General features: G+C 37.3%; 1 protein-coding gene across 13 annotated transcripts in view; it reads right to left on the bottom strand.

Moving 5' to 3' along the window:
* Nucleotides 1–22,213, bottom strand: part of PBRM1 (polybromo 1) — a 68,810-nt gene that overhangs the window by 20,011 nt on the left and 26,586 nt on the right. For all 13 annotated transcript variants that reach the window (XM_080386294.1, XM_080386295.1, XM_080386300.1 and 10 more), the window contains 12 exons: nt 16,622–16,763; nt 15,940–16,037; nt 12,594–12,870; nt 11,429–11,534; nt 9,383–10,025; nt 8,331–8,542; nt 7,020–7,205; nt 5,112–5,269; nt 3,908–4,174; nt 2,387–2,532; nt 1,917–2,074; nt 1,069–1,252 (listed from right to left, as the gene is read on the bottom strand). In XM_080386294.1, the coding sequence (XP_080242420.1) occupies nt 1,069–1,252; nt 1,917–2,074; nt 2,387–2,532; nt 3,908–4,174; nt 5,112–5,269; nt 7,020–7,205; nt 8,331–8,542; nt 9,383–10,025; nt 11,429–11,534; nt 12,594–12,870; nt 15,940–16,037; nt 16,622–16,763 (2,577 nt within the window). The remainder of the gene's footprint in view (nt 1–1,068; nt 1,253–1,916; nt 2,075–2,386; nt 2,533–3,907; nt 4,175–5,111; nt 5,270–7,019; nt 7,206–8,330; nt 8,543–9,382; nt 10,026–11,428; nt 11,535–12,593; nt 12,871–15,939; nt 16,038–16,621; nt 16,764–22,213) is intronic.

The raw sequence follows: 22,213 nt of genomic DNA, 5'->3' as shown, positions 1-22,213 counted from the left end.
CTTCCAGAACAAGGAGCAGAAATCACTCAGTGTCTATGGCCAGTATTTCATTTCAGTCACTTGCTAGAAGGAATTTTTTAAAAAAAATCGTATTTTTCATCAGTTAGAAGGGGATTTCAATGCAACAAATACTTTCATTTCTGCAACAGAAGGCAGTTAACACCACATCTTCCTTAGATTTTACATTAAGTTAGAACTTAGTACTTTAATTAATATCAGTGTTCAACAACTGGAAAGCTATTTGTAACACATAATGGGGACTTAAGTTATTTTAATGATATCCAAGAGAATTTACCAGTCTGATAACGTAACAACTTTTCCTAAAGTCAGAAGAAAATGAAAATATCCACTGGTATTAAGACCATGAAAAGACTGATGTTACCTGGTCTCCTTCCCAGAAGTGTGATTAGTCAAAATTGATCTTCTCCTACAACTATGACTTTTATATATGTACAGGGTCTGGCTGGGATGGAGTTAATTTTCTGCACAGTAGCCCGTATGGTGCTGTGTTTTGGATCTGTGACCACAACAGTGTTAGTAACACATCAATGTTGAACTGTGTTAGCACATTGTCAGGGCCTTTTCTTTTTGCCACTCTGCCCCCGCAGCAAGCAGGCTGGGCATGGGCAATAAACTGGGAGAGGAGACAACCGGGACAGTTCAGCCAAACTGACCAGGGATATTCCATACCGTATGACGTCATGCTCAGCAATAAAAGCTGGGGGAAAGGAGGAGGAAGGGGGGGACATTCAGGGTTACGGTGTTTGTCTTTCCAAGTAAGCATTCCACATGTCAAGGTCCTGCTTCCCCGGAAATGGCTAAACATCTGCCTGCTGATGGAAAGTGGTGAACTAATTCCTTATGTTGCTTTTTTTGCATGTGCAGCTTTGCTGCACTTATTAAACCATCTTTCTCTTGACCCAGGAGTTTCTCCTCCTTTTTCCCTTCTCTCCCCCATCCCCCTGAGGGGAGTAAGCAAATGGCTGGGTGGGGGCTCAGCAGCCAGTCAGTCAGTCCACCACAATACAGTGTGCTCAGGTGACACCCTCATTCCCATCACATTTTTACCTAAAATAGTATATTTCGTCATCTACAACTTTTGCAGAGAGTGAAAACCTCTTCAGCCCTTTAAATTTCTTCATTTGTTTGTCGCTTTCATTGTAGCGGCTCTCACAAAGAAAAACATCGTTTTCAGAGATTTCTGTTGGTCTGCAGGAGAGGAAGTCTTTGAACGACAGAACTACACACTTTCCTGCAGAAATGAAAGAGCTGGGTAAGAAGGCAGCCACGCTTCCAGACATTTCACAAAAAGTGTGGAAACTCAAGTTTTTGCCTGACATAAGTCAGAAGTTTCCCAGTATTTGGTGCAACTATGGAAAATACAGCAATCAATATCCCTATTCAATAACATCACTCACGAGAAACCTACACAAACTTAATGTAGCTTTTGGATTTTTGTAAAGAACACGAAAACCTGCAAGATAACAAAACCCCGTGATCACTAGTCAGCTATATTCAGTACAGTATCATAACTACAAAATTAAGTACATAGTCATCATCTTAAGCAACAAACCAAATTTCAACCTCCTTCTGGGATAACTTCCAGGTAACACATACTGGAATAATTACATTAATAACTGAGAATAACAGAGTTTTCTGTTCTCTGGCTGTAGACAACGTTCACTTTGATATCACACATGTAATCCTCTTACTATAAGAAAGCTTTCTTACAGTGAAAATTCTCTCTACAGGTCCCAAAGACAGGAATGCATATTAGAAATGGACTGATTAACCTCTCCTCCCCCACTCAATATGAAAAAAAATAAAACTTGGAATCAAGCCTACACATAGCTATAAATCACTTCAGAATGTGTAGGAAAAGAGTGTCCATTGGATTTAAAGTTGTTAATAACTACCCAAAATGCAAGTCATCGGACAGGTCTCCTCCAAGTTACTCAAAAATACTTCCTTCTTGTAGAACATTTTAGTTGGTTCATGTTCAGTTTCTTCAGGATGTATAAAGATTGGACCAAAGAAATACGCAGCTCCATCTCGCACCCACATCTTTTCAATTCTGGAAAGAAAACCAAACCACTGACATAAATGAAAGGCCATCCCTTGCAAATCAGACAGCTGAACACACTAGGTTGTTCAGGAAGACTGTCAGCACAAAATGAGTACAAAGAACAGCCTATTCCAATTGTACCACTGTATCACCTTTTTATTAGTGGCTAAACTTTGACCTCAATCTGTTAAGATTTGTAACATTTAACTTCATTCAGAAGATATTTTTTTCCCATCCTCTTTTATACTTTTTGCAACAAACCCATCTTTTGTCCAATTTCTTTTTATAGATATAAACTGCAAATAAAGAAGTTGCACCTACCGTCCTACTCGAGGTCGCACTAACCCATGTGATTTTATGAAGACACAGTCCCCAACCTTAAGCCACATATCATTGTAGCAGAGCTGTTCAAAGTAATGGCACCCAGGTTCTCCATTGGACATTTCTACTGGAACATCTTCTTTGTCCTGCAGAAGAATATGCATTTAGAAACTTGTGGAAGAAGGAAAATCAAACACACAAATAAAAAGATGCCAGGTGCAAGTAAAAAAAAAAAACTTTGCTCTATCTTCACATTACCAGTAATAGGTAAACACTAGACAGTTCTGTACGTGCAAAAGTGAGAAGCCTTGAAATTTAAAAATGAAATAGCAAAACCAAAGATACCCTCCATGTATGTCACAAGCATTCCTATTTCATAAAGCTGCAATTTTGCCAGAACAGTAATTTACAGGTCCTTTGTTCTGGTGCTTCGAAGTTAACTGGCCACGCCAAGCCTTGTCAGCTTATTTTGATGGTTTGTTTTAAAGCACCATAACATGCTTAAGAGACAAGAATTGAGTATATGGCCAAGTTAACATATATGGAACTATAATGACTTAACTCTCATATAAAATAATATGAACGCTCCATGTATTGCTTGCAAAATCATACCATTAGCCCCACTTAATTTCTTACTTTTTAGTCAAAAGTCACATTGTGCCTCAATTTAGCCTTTTAGCCTAGGATTTCAGAAAGCCAGTGAGAACACAGGCTATCTCCCCATGGTGTGGAAGGAAAAGACCCTACAACTTTTCATTCTCTTGGTAGAAAGAATTCCTTCTTTTGCCATGATGTGACTAAATACAATAATATATACTAAGCGTCTGGTTAAAGCTGACAATGAGTGTGCCGGGTATTCTGTTCTGAGGTTCTGTTTGAAAAATAGATATAAAGTGGATTTATTTTATGACTTAAGTTTATTTGTTTATGGCTCGATTTTAGATTAACTTAATTGAATAAATTAATTCATTTCTTTTATGACTATACACAACAATATAAGCCATTTTTACTCAGCACGTCGGACAGAAATATTCTTAAGCATTTTGACAATAAACCAGTTATAAACCATAAACAGGTCACAAGCAACAGAAATTATGTATTGCTTACTGCTGCCTAGCTACTGACTATTTTACTGAAATACTAACTAACAAAGCACTTCAGCATTGCCATGGACTAAAATTAGGCTTTTAGTTCTACTGATTCTTTAGGCTTAAGACAGGCTTTACATTAAAAGTGTAATTTTCTTTTCTTAAGTGTTAAAAAACCCCAAACAACCCCTTCACATGATCACAAGAAAACATTTCTAGAACCTAGCAAGTATGTACACAGTTTATTTTCTGTTTAGTCTATTTATATTGTTTGCATTTATTTACAAATGTGTGTAACATAATATGTAACAGAAACATATTTTTATGTATTTTATTGTGTCTGTATGCAGTGAAACTGAGGTCATGAGGACTCATGTTTTGCCACTCTTTATCTGTCAAACATAACTGATGTTCCACTTGTTATCTTACATACCTTTTCAAGATGAAGGATACTTTCTCCCACCTTACTGTCTTCCAATGTTTCAGCATGTTTCTCCTCATCTACTTTGTCTGTATTAGCAAACACAGAAGCAACACGGACCACAGGCAGGGGGACATCTCGTGGGACAAATCTTACAGAGCTTACAGGCATAGTCCACAGTTTAATCTTTTTAAAAGATTTTGTCTTTGCAGAGTAACGTGACTCACAGACATAGACATCCTCATCTCTGAAGTTTTCAGGACACAATTTAAAATATTCCTGGAGATTGAAGAAAAAATATTAAACATTCCAGCAATACACACACACAACCCCCACAGACACACTGCACTCCCTCTCATGCTTTCTGTGTTTTTTTTTGTTTCAGTATCAGTAACACTTTTAGACAAATATAGCCCTTCTGATGAGTTCTTTTCTTCCAGTTTGGCATCCAAGTTATATTAAAAATAAAAAGCAAACAACAAGAAATTCCACTCTTAGAGAAGCAGCTAAATTCAGTACAGGTTGTCATGTGAGAAAAGGTAGGTTTTCTTCATTTACCCAAACAGTACATTAACAAGTACAAGATCTGCAGCCTAAAACCACCTTTACAAGATTTCTGAGCTTTGACTTGGAAAGAGGACACAATCACGAAGTTGTTTTTGTTTTGGGGGAGCGGAGTAGGCTCCATGCTCATTGATATGAGACCATGATATCCACTCATGTACTCAGCAGCCGTAGCACTTTGTTCCATACACACTACCTCCCAAAACCACTGGTTGAGATAGGTCTGTTGCAAACAAGCCAAAAATCCTCAGCACAAGGATGGTGTAGACTCAAATTTGAGAAAGAGACGAAAGACTTCATCTTACCAAGCCATTCAAGTCTCCCTCTCTGCCAAACCTAAATCTACAATGCTTTTATGGAAACTTTAAGAAGTTACCTGCAATTTCTCTCTAAGTGCTCTGAAAAATCAATTAGCTTATTATCTAATAAGCACATGATTCTACAAACCTATCAGCGTCGGCATACGCCATCACTTGGATGAACTACATACCTCATGAACCAAATGAAGAATAAAACCAGTACACTGGTACAAGTAAGTCCTACTTTATTTAAGTTATTAGCAGAATGTCTCTGTTAGAATGCCTACAGCTTTTCAAGAAAATAGCAGAGAACATATTATTTGCTTAACCAAATAGTCTGAATAGTCTCTCACCTTGACAAACATGACCACACATTTGCCTAAAATTTTGCTAACAGGAACTTTATTGTAATAGTCACTTTTAAAAACTTCTTTCTCCAAGAATTTTCGTGTTGCAAGATGAAACGTTTCATTCGGTCGATAAAACCAACATCCATATAGCCATTTCTCTCCTTTGGGGCAGGGGGGTGGGGGTGGGGAGGAGGAGAAAAAGATAAAAACCCCACGTTAAATAGCATATTCTCCAGTGCATGAGCCAGAAAAAAATTCTAGAGATTGATTTATTATCAAATAGCAATGTAGTAATTTATACTGACAGTAAGTTGTTTTTTAAAACAGGACAAGATTCCTTAACTGTTTCAGGTAAGGAAAACTAGGTTGCTTAAAAAGCCTGCCAGTTGTTTTTTCCCCAGTAAAACCTGACTCAGCAAAATAAAGGAAGAATCATTTCTTATTTATAAATCTTGACTTTCAGGCCTTCAAATGGCTTCAGCATCTACACAACAATCACCTGATTATTTGAAGAACCTTGGATAACTGGTTTCAAGTTCTTTAAAGAACCATTTCTTCCATGTTACGCTGTGACAATTGTTACAATTGTTAACAATGATTTATAAAGTAGTTACAAATATGTACTATTTCTCGAAGTCAAAGAAAATCTGTACCTGTACACTAAACCAGAATAAAAAAAAAATGTTATTCACTTTCCCCATCACAGACAAACAAACATAAACATCCAACTGGCCAATGTTCCATCTACCCAAATACGCTGCATCCAACTGAGTGAGCAGGACAGGCTATTAAGAGAACACATTTGACCTTGGCCACTCTCCCTAAAGTTGTTCCACTCCTACAGTCATTATATTGGGGTGTTAGAGAGCTATTCTCTTCGTCTGTGTATTATTTACTGGTTATTCCCCTTACTGTTTGGTTTAGACCTGTTGTACATGGACTTGTCTCACCCATTTTTTAACCTGCAGATATAATCTGCCTCCGCAAGCTCCTGGGGAAGCCAGGAGGCTCACTACCCACTGTATTAAAAAGCCAAAGACTTTCACATATTTTAGCAACATGTGATTTAATCTGATTTACTGGTACCAATGAGTGCCCTCTAACTCTAGTACTGCTGGATTTCTTGAACAGCATTTCCGCATTCACCTTATCTACCCACTTAAGGATTTTGCAAACCTTGATTATATCCTGCCTTACATTTCTCCTCTCCAAATTTAAGTCACAGTCTTCTTAATCTGACCTTGTAACACATCCATTCCATCCCTTTTAATAAAAAGTGCAATCAAAATTGTTAATTCCACTATACCCCACTGCAGTTCTCAGCAGCTGTAGTTTCCAGGATTGCTGAGAGTGCACCATGTTTATCTGATACTCTGCCACATCTCTAGCCTTCCTTACACTTAAGAGAAGAACCTGCTGCAAACAGAAGGCATCACTGCTGAGAAAAAAAACCAAAATAGCACTTGTTATGGCTTGATTTGGCCTAGGAAATGCAAGGTTCAGCTCAGTTCTGGAATTTAACAAAAGCAAATTCTGAAACTGAGCTGTTCTGCGGAACATTTGCAGTTAAACACTCCCAACTTCGGTTCAGATTTCTCAGCAAAGATAAACCCCATGTGTTCTTTTGCACCTAAATTACAAGGACCCCATCCCACTTAAAAGAGCCTGTTCTCTGGGATGCTTACAAATTGAGAGTAGGTAGAGATCAACAACAGAAAAGCATGTACTGATCCAAGAACTTTGCATTTGTAATGTCCTTTGGAATAAAGCAACTCAGAAACAGGAAAAACATACTTGTCCACAGGTACTTCTGGAAATAAAAAACATCTACACAGAAAAAGCTCAAACTGGAAGCTTTAAATAGTAATAAGTTTCACCATATTTTTTTTCCTATAGCAAAGACATCCTTACCAGCTGAATCTTCCCACAGCCTCTCAATACAGACTATGTGAGGTTGCAAGTTGGCTTCAGCAGGCTCCACATACACATAATCTCCTACGTGGTACATGCTGTTCTTGAAGCTGCAATCCTGGCTGTAGGTCCGATGCAAGCTTGACAGCCCAGCTGATCCAGAAGAATCTTCACTCTTTTCAGCTTCTTATTTCAAGATGGGAAAAACCCAGATGTTAGTAATGTCACATTTACCATGTTAGCCAAGATTACTGACATGAATGCCCTCACCCTTCGCTGAGTGCAGAAGTGCCACATGACACCTGATGAGTCCCTCTGCCACTGACTTCCAGCATAAAGGATGGGTTTAAGCATGTTTTGTGCTGCTGACTTTTCTGTTGTGCTGCTGAAGGTTGGGTTTCCCTCCTTCAGTTGAATTTTATTGAGTCCTCCCAGTGAGTGAAGAGGAACTCAATGACAGCACTGAGCTCAGAAGCCTTCAGAAAGGCATGTTCGCTTTCTTTGGGGTTTTTAGCTCTCAAAGGAAAACAGAAAAAGGGCATCACAGCTGTTGTCCCCTTATAACATTGAGCCTGGTTGGAGCAACTAGACTTTACTGCTGCTGACATCAGTGTTATGTGGGAAGATGAACCGCGTTAGAAAGACAATTAAGGACAAAAAGCTAACAGCTCTGCTCCCGCCTGTTGGAAGGAGCAATGAAAGCTCTTTATTCCTTCCCCTAGACATGCCTCACAATGATTATGTGGACAATAATAGTCAGAAACTGTGAAATGCAGAGGACCTTTCAGAGTAGGTTTCTTGCCCCACAAAATACTGCAAGCCCATTCCTCTTCACATTCACAGCAGCCAAGTAAGAAACACAAAAGGCTTACTTAAATACCATTCCTTTACTAGTGTTAAAAGCATGATTGTAGAGAACATCAGCAGCACATCAAGAAACGAGTATTTATCAAAAAGGAAATGGTCAATTGGAACAGTCATTGCTAAGTTTGTTAGCAGCAGAAATCTATGTAAAAAAATTATTATTTTCTTTTGTAATATCCTTGAAATAAAACTACTGATATCCCAATGTGTTCTGATTAAAGAGTTTACATAAGGTATCTAATTATATCTCTTTCTTAAAAGCCAACTGGCCTGGCTGATAAGGATCAAAATAAAACAAATATCTCATAACTTTAAAATACAAGACCCTTGGTGGACAAGTAGACTATTGAGGTCTCTTCGGCAGGCAAAGCTGCAGCAACAGCAGGGCATACATTGCATAGCTACATTTTCCAATTAACACACTCAAAATTAATGAAAAGTAGCTACCTCTCTTCTCCTCCTCTCTTTTGAGCTTATCCTCCTCTATTTCTTTGGGCAGCTTTTCCTTCTTTTCCTTTTCCACATCATTGTGAAGATGCTTGGTGGTATAGCTGAGAGCGGGTGACAGAAGAATCTCTCCATTCTTACAAAGTTCATCCCGAATTTTAATAAAGAACTGCTGAAGTTCAACTGCATCCTCGTAAATCTCCGAATCAGTCCTGTATAAAAATACATACAACAAGGAAAAAACAGGTTTTGCGGACTCAAACAGGTTCCTAAACACATACCCATCAATCCCCACACCTACTGATAAAACTAAAGCTTCTCTCTACTCATAGATTTCTGTAAGCAGCAGCAGAAATTGGCAAGTCATGTTCCACCTGCTACTCTACTGTCAGTTTGCAGTAGAGCTTACTCAAAACAGTATTTTTGTATACAGCAGTCCTGAAACACCTGAAAAATCAAAGGCAACTAGTTGCGAACAAAACGGTTTCCCACTGGACCTCTATAAACAGTTACCTTTTGAAAACTTAAGTAATAACAATCTTATTAACAAACCTGACTTACTCAAATTACCCATACTCCTGTTAGTAGATGTTTAACATAATTTTTTACCTTTTCTCCTTCAAAGTCAAGATCTCACCCGCATATCCCCAAGTATGCTACCTAATTCAAGTAAAACACTGCAAGAAGTTGCAAGCATTCACAGTTTTTGCACAGTATTACCATTGACTCATACAACTGTGACTGCTCCTATAGAGTAATCCCCTAGTCAAGCAGTTAATGAACAGTTCCTCCTCTTCATCTTTCAATTTGAAAGTTAGCACAAACCCGGTTTTCATGAGGTCTGCCTTTGGAAGATTAACGTCAAAATTATCTCATAGCAGAAACCTAACTTTTTCCTTGTTTTTAAAAGAAAGCATACATTCCACGGAAGACATGACAAAGCTTTTGAGATTTTCTAAACACACACGTTAAAAGAACTTCAGCCTCTAACATTAACATAAAAAAATCCCACGATAAGACAAAGAATACCTGAAAAATATGGCTCTGCTCACCTGTTCATTCTCCTCGCCCTTTCCAGTACCTCAAACATATTCTCCTGGAACAAGTCCAGTCTTCTATAGCGATTATTTTCAACATTTTTTCGGATAATATCGAAAGTCAGAGGAGGTTTATTTGGGAAGTTGGGATCAACAGCAGGAATCTCAGCTAAGGAGTCACTGTAGCATCTGCCCTCATCATCCTGGTGGCTCATAACAGATACAAACAGGTTATGGATAAGTTCCTGAATTAGCAAAGTGACATTGGGCACATGAGAATCCTCATCTCCTTCTATTTCTCTCCGAGTTTCAAGCAAAACTTTATGCAGAACCAGAGCATCTTTATAAATCAAAGATTCTGGCTCATTATATGTGCAAGCGTTATTAAACATCATTACAAAGTCCTCTACCATGGAATCGATATCCTGGTATTTATTTGCCATCATATGACTTCTGATCTTCTCCATGTCAACGGGCTTTTTAATGGTCACATAATAGTCAGGAAGTTCAGACCGAGATGGCAGCCTCAAGAAGATGGCACTCAGTCGCCTGCCTCGTTTATCCGTGTAATTCTTAACTGCTTCATACACCTCATTCAATTTCTGTTGCATTGGAGTCATGTATTTTGATTTTTTAGGAGAAATGCCACTTTTTCGACCTAAGCAGACAAAAAAAAAAAACAAAAAAAAAAAAACAAAAAGAATCATTACAAAACCAGAGCTTGCGTGCTTCTTTGTCCACCTTCTCTCCATTGGAGAATTGCTTATTGAAGAACCACTTTATGGTATGAGCAGAAGACTCAATATGGAGCCCATTCCAAGATGCAGCTTCCTTTGTTTTTCATAACTGTGTGAATATTTTTTAATGTTATTTTTGGCAGACAGAATCAGGTTACTATGTGGTCCACCTGGTGAAGGTCTCTTCAGACTTAAGCATGGAAAACACCTTTTCCTACTTAATGTTATTAATAACTCTACTAAATTCAATTTCTTCTTACTAGCTCTACGTAAATTTCTTTGTATTGCTGTTAAAAATCCAGTCATAATGGGGGTTTTGCCATCACTAAAATTAAGCATTCTAAATATCATCAGATTTCTTTTTGACAGATTTTATATTTACATTATTTTTATATTTAATATATATAAATATATAAAATTTATAAATTCATATTATATATTATATATTTATAATATTAAAAGATATTACCTTTAATACTGTAATAATTAGAGAGGATTATTACAGGTAGAATGTAAAGGAAGGCCTTTCATGGGACTATCCATCAGATTAGCTTTTTTATTAACTCAGTATCTCTGTTACTGTACTGCATAGTCTTTGCCTGTGAATTCTGTGCTACCTGTACCTTACCTAAGAGCTGCACATTTCTGTTTCCAAGAGGGCTGTGCGCAACTATTTTCTTTAAGCCTTTCTGTACAATTTTATCCTTCTCTCAGTTTGCTAAGTCCTGAACACATATTAAAGGGACATAAGATCTGAGTAGCAGCAAACCTAGTTTGCATGGGCAACAGCTCTAGGAACAGACATTGTTGGAAATTTCGCTTCTGTGTTTTTCATGGCTTTCAGTAATTTTCCTAATTACTTTTCAGTAATTTTCCAAATAAAGCTTGCATTTCTTTTATCATTCTGTGGAAGTCTCAGACATTTGACCAGGGAAATTAAGGGCTTTACTCAGTTTGAGAAGTACCTTATTGTAAGCAATCCCAGTAGCACACATTAAGTGTGCTGATGAAGTGTTACTGAGCACATAATGCAGCACCTAACATTTGGACACCACCACATGATTAAATGCCAGCCATTCCAACCATTCCTAAGTTTTCTTTCTAAGTTACTTTTCTGAGAAAATGTTATATGCAACAACTAATATTATATGCACAGATAAACACACCATTGCTGTCATGATTTTGAAAATATAATTCTACTTTGCATGTCAGTGTCAATTTGCAGACCATATCTTCTATTCTAAAAGGAAGATCCGTTAATCTGTCTTGTTTGGTTTTCATTAAGTGTTGAAATGAGACACAGCAATGTATGAGGTTGCCTTACTTAGCTTTAGTTTAGGGGATGCAACATCATCATCTTCAGCTAGGGGTCCCAGTTCTTTCCTTTTTTCTTTAAGGATCTTTTCCAGCATATGGGCATCATTGTATACCTATTAATCAGTAAAGTAATCAAAAAGCAAAACAAAACAAGTTTTACTGTGTTTAGACTAGTTTAGAACTAGTCCCCAAGAAACATTTAAATGTTAGTTTGAAAAAGCTGAAAGCAAAACCAAGCACTTGATTAAAAAGACGGGCTTATTTCTCAAATGTACACCTTTAATAGACTTACACAGGTAAGCAGAACCAATGAATACCACCTAAATCAGGCAGATATAAACCTTGAATAAATTATCCAATTAAGCTGCGTTTCTATTCCAAAGACTACAAAGTCATCAAACCATTCCGCTGAGCAATGAAAGATCTCTTGAACTTTTGTGATTCCATCAAGGTACAAAGGACTAGAACAGGCCTCCTGGGTCTTCAAATCCAACCCCGGTGAACACAACCTCATCGTAAAGTCCTGCACAGTAGCCTATCAAGTTCCTCATTAGAAACAGCTGCATGTTTCTCTGTTCCACACATCATGCTCGCTGGCTGAGAAATACCACAATATAGAAATACCCTACAATGTATTTGTGAATGAAAAGCATATTCCTTTCAGACTCCTTTTGCTACACTAAACAAGTCAGGTCTTCTAGTCTGATCTCCCACACACTCCACTTCCACAAGACCGTATCTGGTTTCTTTCCAACTACTACCTCCCTTTTCAGAGGTTCTGATCTCCAAATCACAAGCTGATGACTACTCACTGTGCAAATACCTTCATGTGACTAACTGAGGATGAATAACGAGAATTTAGTAACCAGCTTATTTTTCAAAAAACATAGTAGGAAACATTCAGCTGACATCCTTTGTAGTGGAAGAACAGGTTTAGCTAACAGGAAGTAAGTCTAACCTTCACAAAGGAGGATGTTGCATTCCATGTTTCTACAATTATAGACGAAGACAGAATTTTAAATATTAGCAGAAAGAAAAAGTCATATTTCTATTTGAGTTCAAAAATTATCATAAATGATGTGAGTAACAGTCAAAGCTAAACCATCCTAACATAACTTATACATCTGCAAAGAAGCAGAGAGGTAAGGGTGACTGCAGAATCAAAGCAGTACCTGGGAGCCCTCCTCATTATAATGCCTTGCATTTCGGAACATGAGCTTCATGTCTTCAATCATGGCTTCTTCCCCCACGTACTTGTCATTGCGGATGTTGTGTTCTATCATTTTCAAGTCCATTGGCTCCAAGATAATTTTATAATAGTCTGGATAGTCTTTTTTGGATGGCTTAACCATAAACAGATCACAAAGCCGTCTGCCTGTGCCTGGTTCTCGCGCTTCCAAAACTGCATTATATAAGATCTTCATTCGTTGCTTTCTTATATTTTTTTTGCTGTTAGATTAAAGAAAAGAACAAAAATGTCAGTGGCTTTCCCCCCACTTCCACCACTAATACCAAAATGACATTATCCTCTGCCATGAAAAAACCACCACAACCACCTAAACACACACACAAGAAGTTCAACATTAAGACGGTGTATTAGAAACACAGGTCCATTAGCAAATAATGACAGCATCGTAACCAGCAGCCTGCTAAGTAAACAGGAAACCAACTTTAAGGTATGCTTTTTCTCATTCAGTTTAAGTGTTCTACAGCGTAAAACAAATAACTAGTTTTCAGATGTGCAAAGGTCAAAAGGACCTCTAAGCATGGTCCAGCTGCAGACAAAACAGAAAAAAAATTCAGGACTAGGCTTCCGAATCCAAACCCTCATGGTCTAGTGTGAACGGGGAAAAACCCCTCAGCCAGTATCTTCATGACTACCTCTGCTGAATACAGAATAGCTCAAGTCTTTAATATTCATCTCAGAGTAATTATTTATCTTCTTCAGTACCAGATACAAGAAAATAAGGATGTCAAGAATATAGTAGGAAGAAGGGTCTGAATTACTTAAATATCTGTCTACCACAGTCAAATGAAGTTCCAAGTCAATAAAGCTCACCAAAACTGCAAACCCAAGTAGAAAACGGCCACGTATGTTATCACCACAAACTTGACACTCATCCTATGTGCAGCTATTATTATGATTGTCTCAAGAAATCTGACAGCACAAGACACAGGTTATCAGGAAAACAGTTATGTATGGCTCCCTGTACATATACTACTTGATCTATAAGTAAATCAGATACGAGAGAGGAAAGCTTACGTTAATAATGTGTAACCTCAGCTCAGATGCCAAGGGCACTCTTAGAAATGCACTCTCTACAAAGTACTTTTAAACCAGCTTCCAAATTGCAATCTCTAAGACTTATTCAAGTAGTTGTAACTTTGACTATATTATCTGTGGAGACAGCAACAACAAAAACTACCTTCATTTGCAGAATGTGCAAAAGATCACTGTGCAACCTGCTAGAATTGAAACTGCATCCATCCATTCCACCATCTAGACCTTTTCCTCCTACATTTAAAATACACCTAATCTAGAATAGCCTCATGCCTCAGATACTTCTTGCTCCTTGGTGAGGTCAGCAAATTAACTGATAAAAATTTATGTCACAACACGTGAGAAAATTAAAAATGTATAGAAGTATAGGTTAAGAACCTTTTTTCTGCATTATCTTCACTGCTGGAAAATGTTAGTCAGTGGTTCACAGTAGCAGATGAGCAATGCCAGAACAGAGACATGCTTCTGCATTCCACATTTTAACATCTTTCCAAGTTTTAACATTCAGTTCAATGGAAGTAGGTAAAGCAAAACCAAAGCAGAAATAGTGAAAGGCCTGCCAATACTCAAGGTTCAGGTGATGCATCTGATACACAAAAGGGGACATTTAAACAACTTTCTTCTGTGTCACTATTATTTTCCCAATGGGATTAATTTTGCCTGGGTTATTAGTTTCCTTTTTCAGCAACATTTTGGAATTCCTCTCGTTGCTTCACTTCTGCTCTCAGCAGCATTTACAATCTTCTTTTACTTCCTATCATTCAGCAAGTGAAACTGGTAACAAGTATTGAACCGACAAAGTCAAAAGCATTTCTAGGTTCTCTTCAGGCATGAATCATTTTGATTTCCCTTACCTATGAACACCACTTTTTCTCTTGTACTGTTCTTAGATGACAAAGTCTAACAGCCTTTTTCTTTCAAACATTTCTGTATTCTCTTGCACAAGGTGATCAAAAGCCACACAGGGTTAAAACGACACTGATGACAGTCTGACTTGCTTGATTAGGTTAGTACTTCTTGTTGAATCTGAAGATCACAGAACTAGCAATTTTTGCAATTTGATCCTTCCTGATCTTCATTTGGTACCGTGGTCTTACTGTTCCAGTACATTTCTTCTTCCTAGCATCCCTAAACTGCACCACCTTCCAATTCCACATAAACATTTGTTCTCTGCAGATTTTTTCTATGAGTGTACATTGTTGCACTTCCTTGATTGCTCTCAAGTGAATCCTTGCTGATGCTCTATTTCACTCCTGTCCTCACTCCACAAGTGTCACTTTGACAAAACAAAGAACTAAAAATACAGGAAGCTGAAGATCATAAGCAACACCAAAGAATGATGCTGAATTACAGTTTTATACTGGCAGTTGCTACTATTGCAAGAACATCAGAAACTGAAACTTATTTCAAGTCATACCACAAGGCAGACTAGAGAAACCATCCCTTGTTGGAGTGAAATACATCACTAATATTAATTACAGAACAGCTACCACTGTTAAAGAACATTCCACAAAGCATCATTATTGTTCACTAAAAGAATATATTTTAAATCATGAATTTTGTTTACATTACAGTATCCAAAATAATCAAACTATTATATTTCCATGTGTCAAATGCCTTCTTTGGCCCTGCTGCTGACAGGTAAGTCACTGAGAAGTGCAAATTCAGAAGGGAGAGAAAAACAATTCTCTAACATTAATGATGAAAACTCCTCAAGCAGAGTTCAGGTCATGGAAATTGAAAATGTTTATGCCAGGAGACTTCACCAAATTAAAATATTTGTAGCGTAATACTATAAACTTCCAAATAAACTACTGACCTATAGTGTTAACTTTAATTATACTCTGCAATCATTACATATATGGTCATATATATTGGAGAAGTAGTAGAAAAGAAGTAATAAATTGCCAGCAACCTATGAAGTCTATACAGTAGGCTAAAAAAACCACAACACATACAAAAATCTGGAAATCCATTTGAAAAAATTACCTCATTCAGTGGAACTACCTTGTCCATGCCACTTACTGAAGTTATATCAACAACTGCCAACTAACAGGCCAACAAAGGAAAATAAAGTCAGCAAATAGTTTTGTATTAATTAGAAACAACACTTAATGAGGTTAAGTTTCAGAATTACAAATCCTTACACAAATGCTAAAACCCATGGCTTAATATTCTCTTTAACAAATAGAAGATGTAGCAATGTCATGGTCTGCAGGACCTGCAGAAATGTGTACCTTTTCCTTTTTGAGCTGCCAGTATCAGATGTAGCAGAAGAAATCATACTGTCCCCGTCCTCAATATCATCTCTCCTAGCAAGCTCCTTCTTCTTTGCCTGAAAAAAGAACAAATCCCTGAAGCCAAACTCTCTGCTGGACATTGCCAGAACAGTATTAAACATCAGAATAGAACAGATGCACAAAGAAAGATGCAATTACAGGTTTTGAGACTAAACAACCATCAAAATATTTCCAGTGATTTACTTAATGTAAGTTGGCCAACTAAAATGGCACTATAATTCTTTTTAACTGTCAGAAAAAATCTTGAGGAGCCAATTTGAAAACAATGCCATTTCAGACTGCAGCACTTAGCTGGAACACTTCATGAAAATTAAGGTGTTTTAGATCCTCCAATTACCTGAAAACCCTAAAAAAACCCTCACATCATCAATTTTCTTACAACTTAATTGGGATAAGTCTCATAGTAAGGAATAAAAGTGATGAAAAGAAATCACAGAAGACAGCAGGTGTGCTGAAGAAAAATCACCCTATGATGCTCTTCATTACCATACTTCCCCCTAAGGAAGAAAATCCTACTGCAAATACAGGTCTAGTTAAAAATTATTTTGGAAAAAATATTCACTAGGGAAATAAATTCATGTGTGAAGTTATATCCTTTTGATTGTTCTACTCCACATACCTGCATAACCTGCTGCATTTTCAGTACTCTTTTGTAGATAGCAGAATTGGGAACATTGTAGCGCTTGGCATTTTCAAACATCAAGTTCAGATCAGCCTCCAACTGATCTAAAGTTTCATATTCATGGTTCTTCAGTTTGGTTCTGCACAACAGAAACAGCAATTAGGTATTTTACAAATTACACATTACAAATGAGTTCTTTAACATCTTCGTTTTCATGCTAAATCAATATCCAAAGAGCTCTAATTATGGGAACGTGTTTTCTTTTTTTCTGATGCTGCAGTAATACCTTCCAGTTGCAATTATATTAGAGAAATGTATCTCCTCTTAAAGAATGCTTTTAATAAATCTGAAAGCTGCCCTCTTCAAAGCTGTGCAAACTGAAATCCTGTTTCCATACTCAGATGAGATGTGATACAGATGAGGCACAAGTACAACCTGCTGAGACTACTCCAGTATACCTTAGCTGTGACCTGTGGGGCTTGGGTATGATGTCAGTGCGACAAGTTAGCCTCACACATCCACAAATGCTGTCTTCCCTACATGTCAATTCTACTCATCAGTGAGAGTCAAAAGTGCCCATCACCTCCCATGTTAACTCCCTCCAATTTTTGCCTTCTCTTAGAACGACCTGGTTGTTGATTGGTGCTACCTACAAGTGCACTTCACATGAAAACAGTTTAGAAAAGGACTAACGACCAAAAAAAAGTCATTTTTCATACGGTAAACAGACAAATCAGTGCACCAAGTTTGCCAGTAACTTAATCTGTTTTCTCGTATTTCCTTGCTCAAGTGGTCAAAGTTCTAGCCAACTTTTTTAAGACTTCCAATACCTCATTAAACACAACAGAAAACAGCCATCTGCAGCAACACACACAAAAACCCCCCTGTCATAACACAAAATGCAGTCATCCTCCTTCACATCTCCTTCCTTGCCCGCTCCCTGTCTCACCCACCGGTTACACAATGCCTTTAAACCTAGTCTGGTTTCTACAGGACCTAGCAGAATGTGAACCTGCCTGATGCAGCATAAACACTACCACAAAATAAATCTTTTAGTCCCAAACCTCACCTGCCTATGTGACCTTCCAGCTGAACCAGTGAACAAAGAGTTAACAAATGCTCAACTTCTGTTAAACAGGACTCTTTCTCTGGTCAGCCAAGGATTAGGAAATCATGCTTGGAGAAACTGCTATAAAAACTGAGAAGTGCATGTGTCTATAAAGCTGTCACGATGCAAAAGCATTTTGCAGGAAATATCCAACTAACTGCATGTTGCCAGGACAGCAGCTGCATGCGCCTTACTGAAATGTAGCCTACTTCTTTTTTATTTCTTTCAGATCTGAAGCACTAGTGTGTCCTCAACGACTATGAGAAAAGCAAAAGACAATTTTGGACAAATATCCTAAATTTAAGATGTGGAGAAAATTACTTGTTCCATTCTCACTTAAACCAAACCATTTTAAGTTCATCTGTCTTTTTTAAGACTTAAGACACCAGCATCTTGCAAACCTTTATGCATTATTTCTTAATTATTTTTGTTTCCAATTGAAGCAACAGATAATTGAAAAGTTTCCCTGTCAGTTTCACCCACTCTGCAATTCCAAAAAACAGAGTTACCAATATAATTTTCGTTAGATTAGTAAAAACCATGAATAATAATAAAAACCCAACCAAAAACACCCCACAAAAGCAAAAGAGCATGGGTACCAATTAAATTACCACGAAGAAAAGGCCAAGTCAGCCTGCATTTCTACCTTGTAAAACTCCAAGAATTATTTGTATACATGATATACATGACTGGTATTAAAAAAGTTAAAAACAAAATAAAAAGCCCATTAAATTCAGGATTATTTTGCCCTAATCCACAGGCTCAGAAATACCGAGGATGTAAAACACTGAGTCTACTTCACGTTCTTGCCACTGTGACAAAGGCCACCTTACGTCATCTCCAGCTAATCTGAACGCTCTCTAGTACAAAAAGCAAGATCTACAGAGTAAAATGGATGTAATTAATTCTTGTAGTCCAACAAGGATGTTGACAAGCAATTACAGGACTTCAGCACACAAACACTTGCTGGTGTTAATAAAGCTAACACATCATTAAAAAGAATACTCAAGAAAACATTGAATAGAAAGGCTTCAAAGACTTGCATCAAAACCCCCAACTAATAAGCTCATATTTATCCAAAACATCACAAGTGACTTTTAATTTTTTTCAAAACAGATTAAAGAACATTCTAATTTTTCAAGGCACACAGGGTAATTAGGTGTGTAAACAAGCTGTAATTTCCTTGTTTCATGATGTTATTGCAGATGTTTATAAAATAGATTCAAACTTTCAAAGGATGATTAGAAAACAAAAATCATATCTAAAGGCAATTCTGCATCTTAGAAAAAGGTACTCAGGTCAACTACATTACTTTAGAGGCTAAGAACATTTAAAAAAACCTCAAAAGCAAGTCTTGTGCAGAAATCAATTAAGAGGCAGCACTAGAGAGAAACGCTGACCAACAAACTCTAAGGGGAGAAAAAAGTCTGTTAGTCAATGCATTAAACTGATAAAGACAGCTGCTAGAGGGCAAGGAATCATGCTTCAGAAATCCTACCAACAAAGCTGGGATAAAAATATCTTTTTATCCTCTCAAGATCTACTCAGTAGTTCATTCTCTTGCGAGTAAGCAAGTCTGCATGCAACAGTTCTGCTTTTCAGCTCCTGGCTCAGATTTTGCTTAACTATTAGTAGCATGGAGTTTATAAACATTCTCGTGCAACTCTGGCATGTTTGCCTTCTTCCAGAGAAGTAAAACAAGTTTGGAGAGACTAGACAGCAGGAAGAATAAAAACTGTAAAAGTTCCTAGTCCTCCAATTAATTTACTAAATTAGAATGACAGAATTGCAAGTTCACATTTTGACTGCTGTTGTGCGAGGTCTGGATTCAGCTTTCTGAAAGAGTAACCTAAAGGACCACATCTTAATTGAAGTACCACTTCTTCAAATTGTTTCTCCCTCCTATCACTCGGTACTAACTCCTCTTTTATTTGGAGTTGTTCTGTACCAAACTTAGAGCTGCCCTGAAAGGTCCAGTATTACACTGGCTAAAAAACTCAACATCAGTGACCACCCTCCTGAGATATTAAAGCCAACAGACAACTCTACTCCCTTATCACCTCTAAGTTCAGAATCTATCAAGTAACACTGTCAGCACAATACTATAAATCAGATTTACTGATAAGTAACATAACCTGAGCAATCAAATTCTGTATGTTTAGGTGCCAGTTTTATCAAACTGAGGAAAGGGGGAATTTACCATATCCTTTGAAGCAGAACAAATTGAGAGCAAGCTGCAGGCAGAACAAGCAAGGCAATAGTGTTTCCTAGGTACTATTATATCCTGTCTGAAACAATTTAATTTTTACAAAAAAAAAGAATTCTAAATTGGTGCTGTACAATGTCATGATATGGTAAAAGAAACTGATGACTCTGCATATCAGCTGATCCCAAGCCACCTGTCGCTAACAAATCTGGGATTTGTTTTACCCTTCCAGTCAAGACAGAGGTAGCTCATGCAGACCCCAGAACACCACCATCACATGCTTCGTCTAAAATTAGACCACTCTCCACATAGCCTTGATATCCCACACTAGCTTAATCTGTGTGTATTCACGTAGTGACCTATGCACATTACAATGCAGTCGCCTAACCCTGAAGCACCAAAAAGCAGAACAAACGTATGAAGTTGCCATTAGCCTTCAATATACCATTCTACGTGGACTGATTCTCTCCTCTCTCGTGGCCCTGTAGAAACAAAATCTTTTTAAGTTGATGGAGAAGGCAAGGGCCCTGACAGTAGCTCACAAGTGAAAAAAAGCAGCTTAATTATATCTTAGTCCTTTAAATCTTGACCTAGAGCCAGAAGACAAGAAGAAGAGGAAATGTCTTACAAAAGAAGAATGAGCTGTCATTCAAATTATCTTACCAGGAAATAAAATCCTGCTTCTATCAGCATTTATTTATCCACAACCAAACAATCAAGGTGCAGGCCATCTGATTTGAAGTAAACAACCTACATTCACAGTTGTATTCATGAAAAGATTGACAACAAAAGTAAAAATCCAGACTTAGCCCATATGGTTTGGAAAGCTAGAAAACTTCCAACCACACATATGAAGAATGAAAAAATGCACTGGCACAAAAGTAATCCTGTTCTAGTCTGCAAATAACCTCCTACTTTACCACCCTCTCCAATACACTTGCTGTCAGCAAACAATAGGATTATTAATTAAGAAGGCTATTCACAGAAGTACTTTGAACAGACTTAATTATACCCAAACTCAGCAGAACTCAAGTACCGCGCCTTTTCTGGATTTAGAGTATGAGTTACAGAGTTACTTGGAGTTACAGAGTTACAGCTTCACAATGCATTTTTAAAAAGTCATCTCACCAATCCTGAAAGAATTTTACAAGCATCAGTTTATTCCACAAAACAAGGCTAAAACAAAGAAAACCCACAGCTCAACAGAAAGCCAGTGCCAATATAATACAAACTAAACTTACACGCTAGAAACTAAGAAAGATTTCTGTGTAATGACTGAGTGATAGAGTTGTACCTAAAAGCATGAGTACAGCTTGGAAGAATATCCTTTGAAACATAATGACCTTTGCAAAATGAGGGGAAAAAAATAGTTTAAAAAGGTAAGCTACAGTTTCAGAAGGCCACTAAGCCCAAACTAACACTGACATGACAGTTAATTTGGTCAAAATTAGAATACTAATTAAAAAAAACATACAGTAAGCTGGCATTGAACTCCCTAAAAGGTCTGCTGGAAACTCGTCAGCCCTTCCAGGTGAAATATCTGAAAGAACTGAAGACAAGCAAGATATTCTCACCATATAATCAAAAGATCCATCTTATTAGACACATACTATGCCTAAAAAAATTCCTAGAAAGAAATTCAAACACAGGGCTAAAACCAGTTCCATGTAACTTCTTTCCTTTCATTCAGAAATTATGTAGTGCTAGTCCTGCCTCCTTAACGGAAAAAAACCCAGAACAGTAACAAAGAATGCACGTGATCAGGAAAGGCATTTGACAAGTGCCCTATTGAGGGTCATCTTACACAATACATCAGCAAACTTGTTCACTTGGACCTGTGATTTTATACAAGCCTTACCTTACATACAATATGCACTGAAAGTACTTGCTAAGGTAGGAAAATTATATAGACAGAAGATTTTAAAAAAATGTACAACATTCAGCAAATATTATTTTAACTGCAAAAAGGAATGAAAGAAATGCCAAATCTCACATGAAGTGAAAATTTACAAGGTATTCTAAATATTACAGAGACATTTTCTCTGTAGCAAGTATTTTCCCTGTTGGCACATTCATAAATCAAGCAACCTGAAACACAGTGTCATATCATTTTTCCAAAGTCACTGTAACAATAAAATGTTAATGTAAATGTTATTTTTCTTTAACTTTAGAACTTATTTTGTGATGGGCTTAAGCTCTGTTATTAAAAGAGAAAACAACAAGAAAAAAATTCTCTACAAACCATTCAGGCTTTAATCCAGATACCTTGAAGTAA

Source organism: Falco punctatus (genome assembly GCF_963210335.1).
Source record: "Falco punctatus genome assembly, chromosome: 4".
NCBI lineage: Eukaryota > Metazoa > Chordata > Aves > Falconiformes > Falconidae > Falco > Falco punctatus.
Note: the sequence above shows the minus strand (reverse complement) of the source record. Positions and strands in the feature narration are given on the sequence as shown.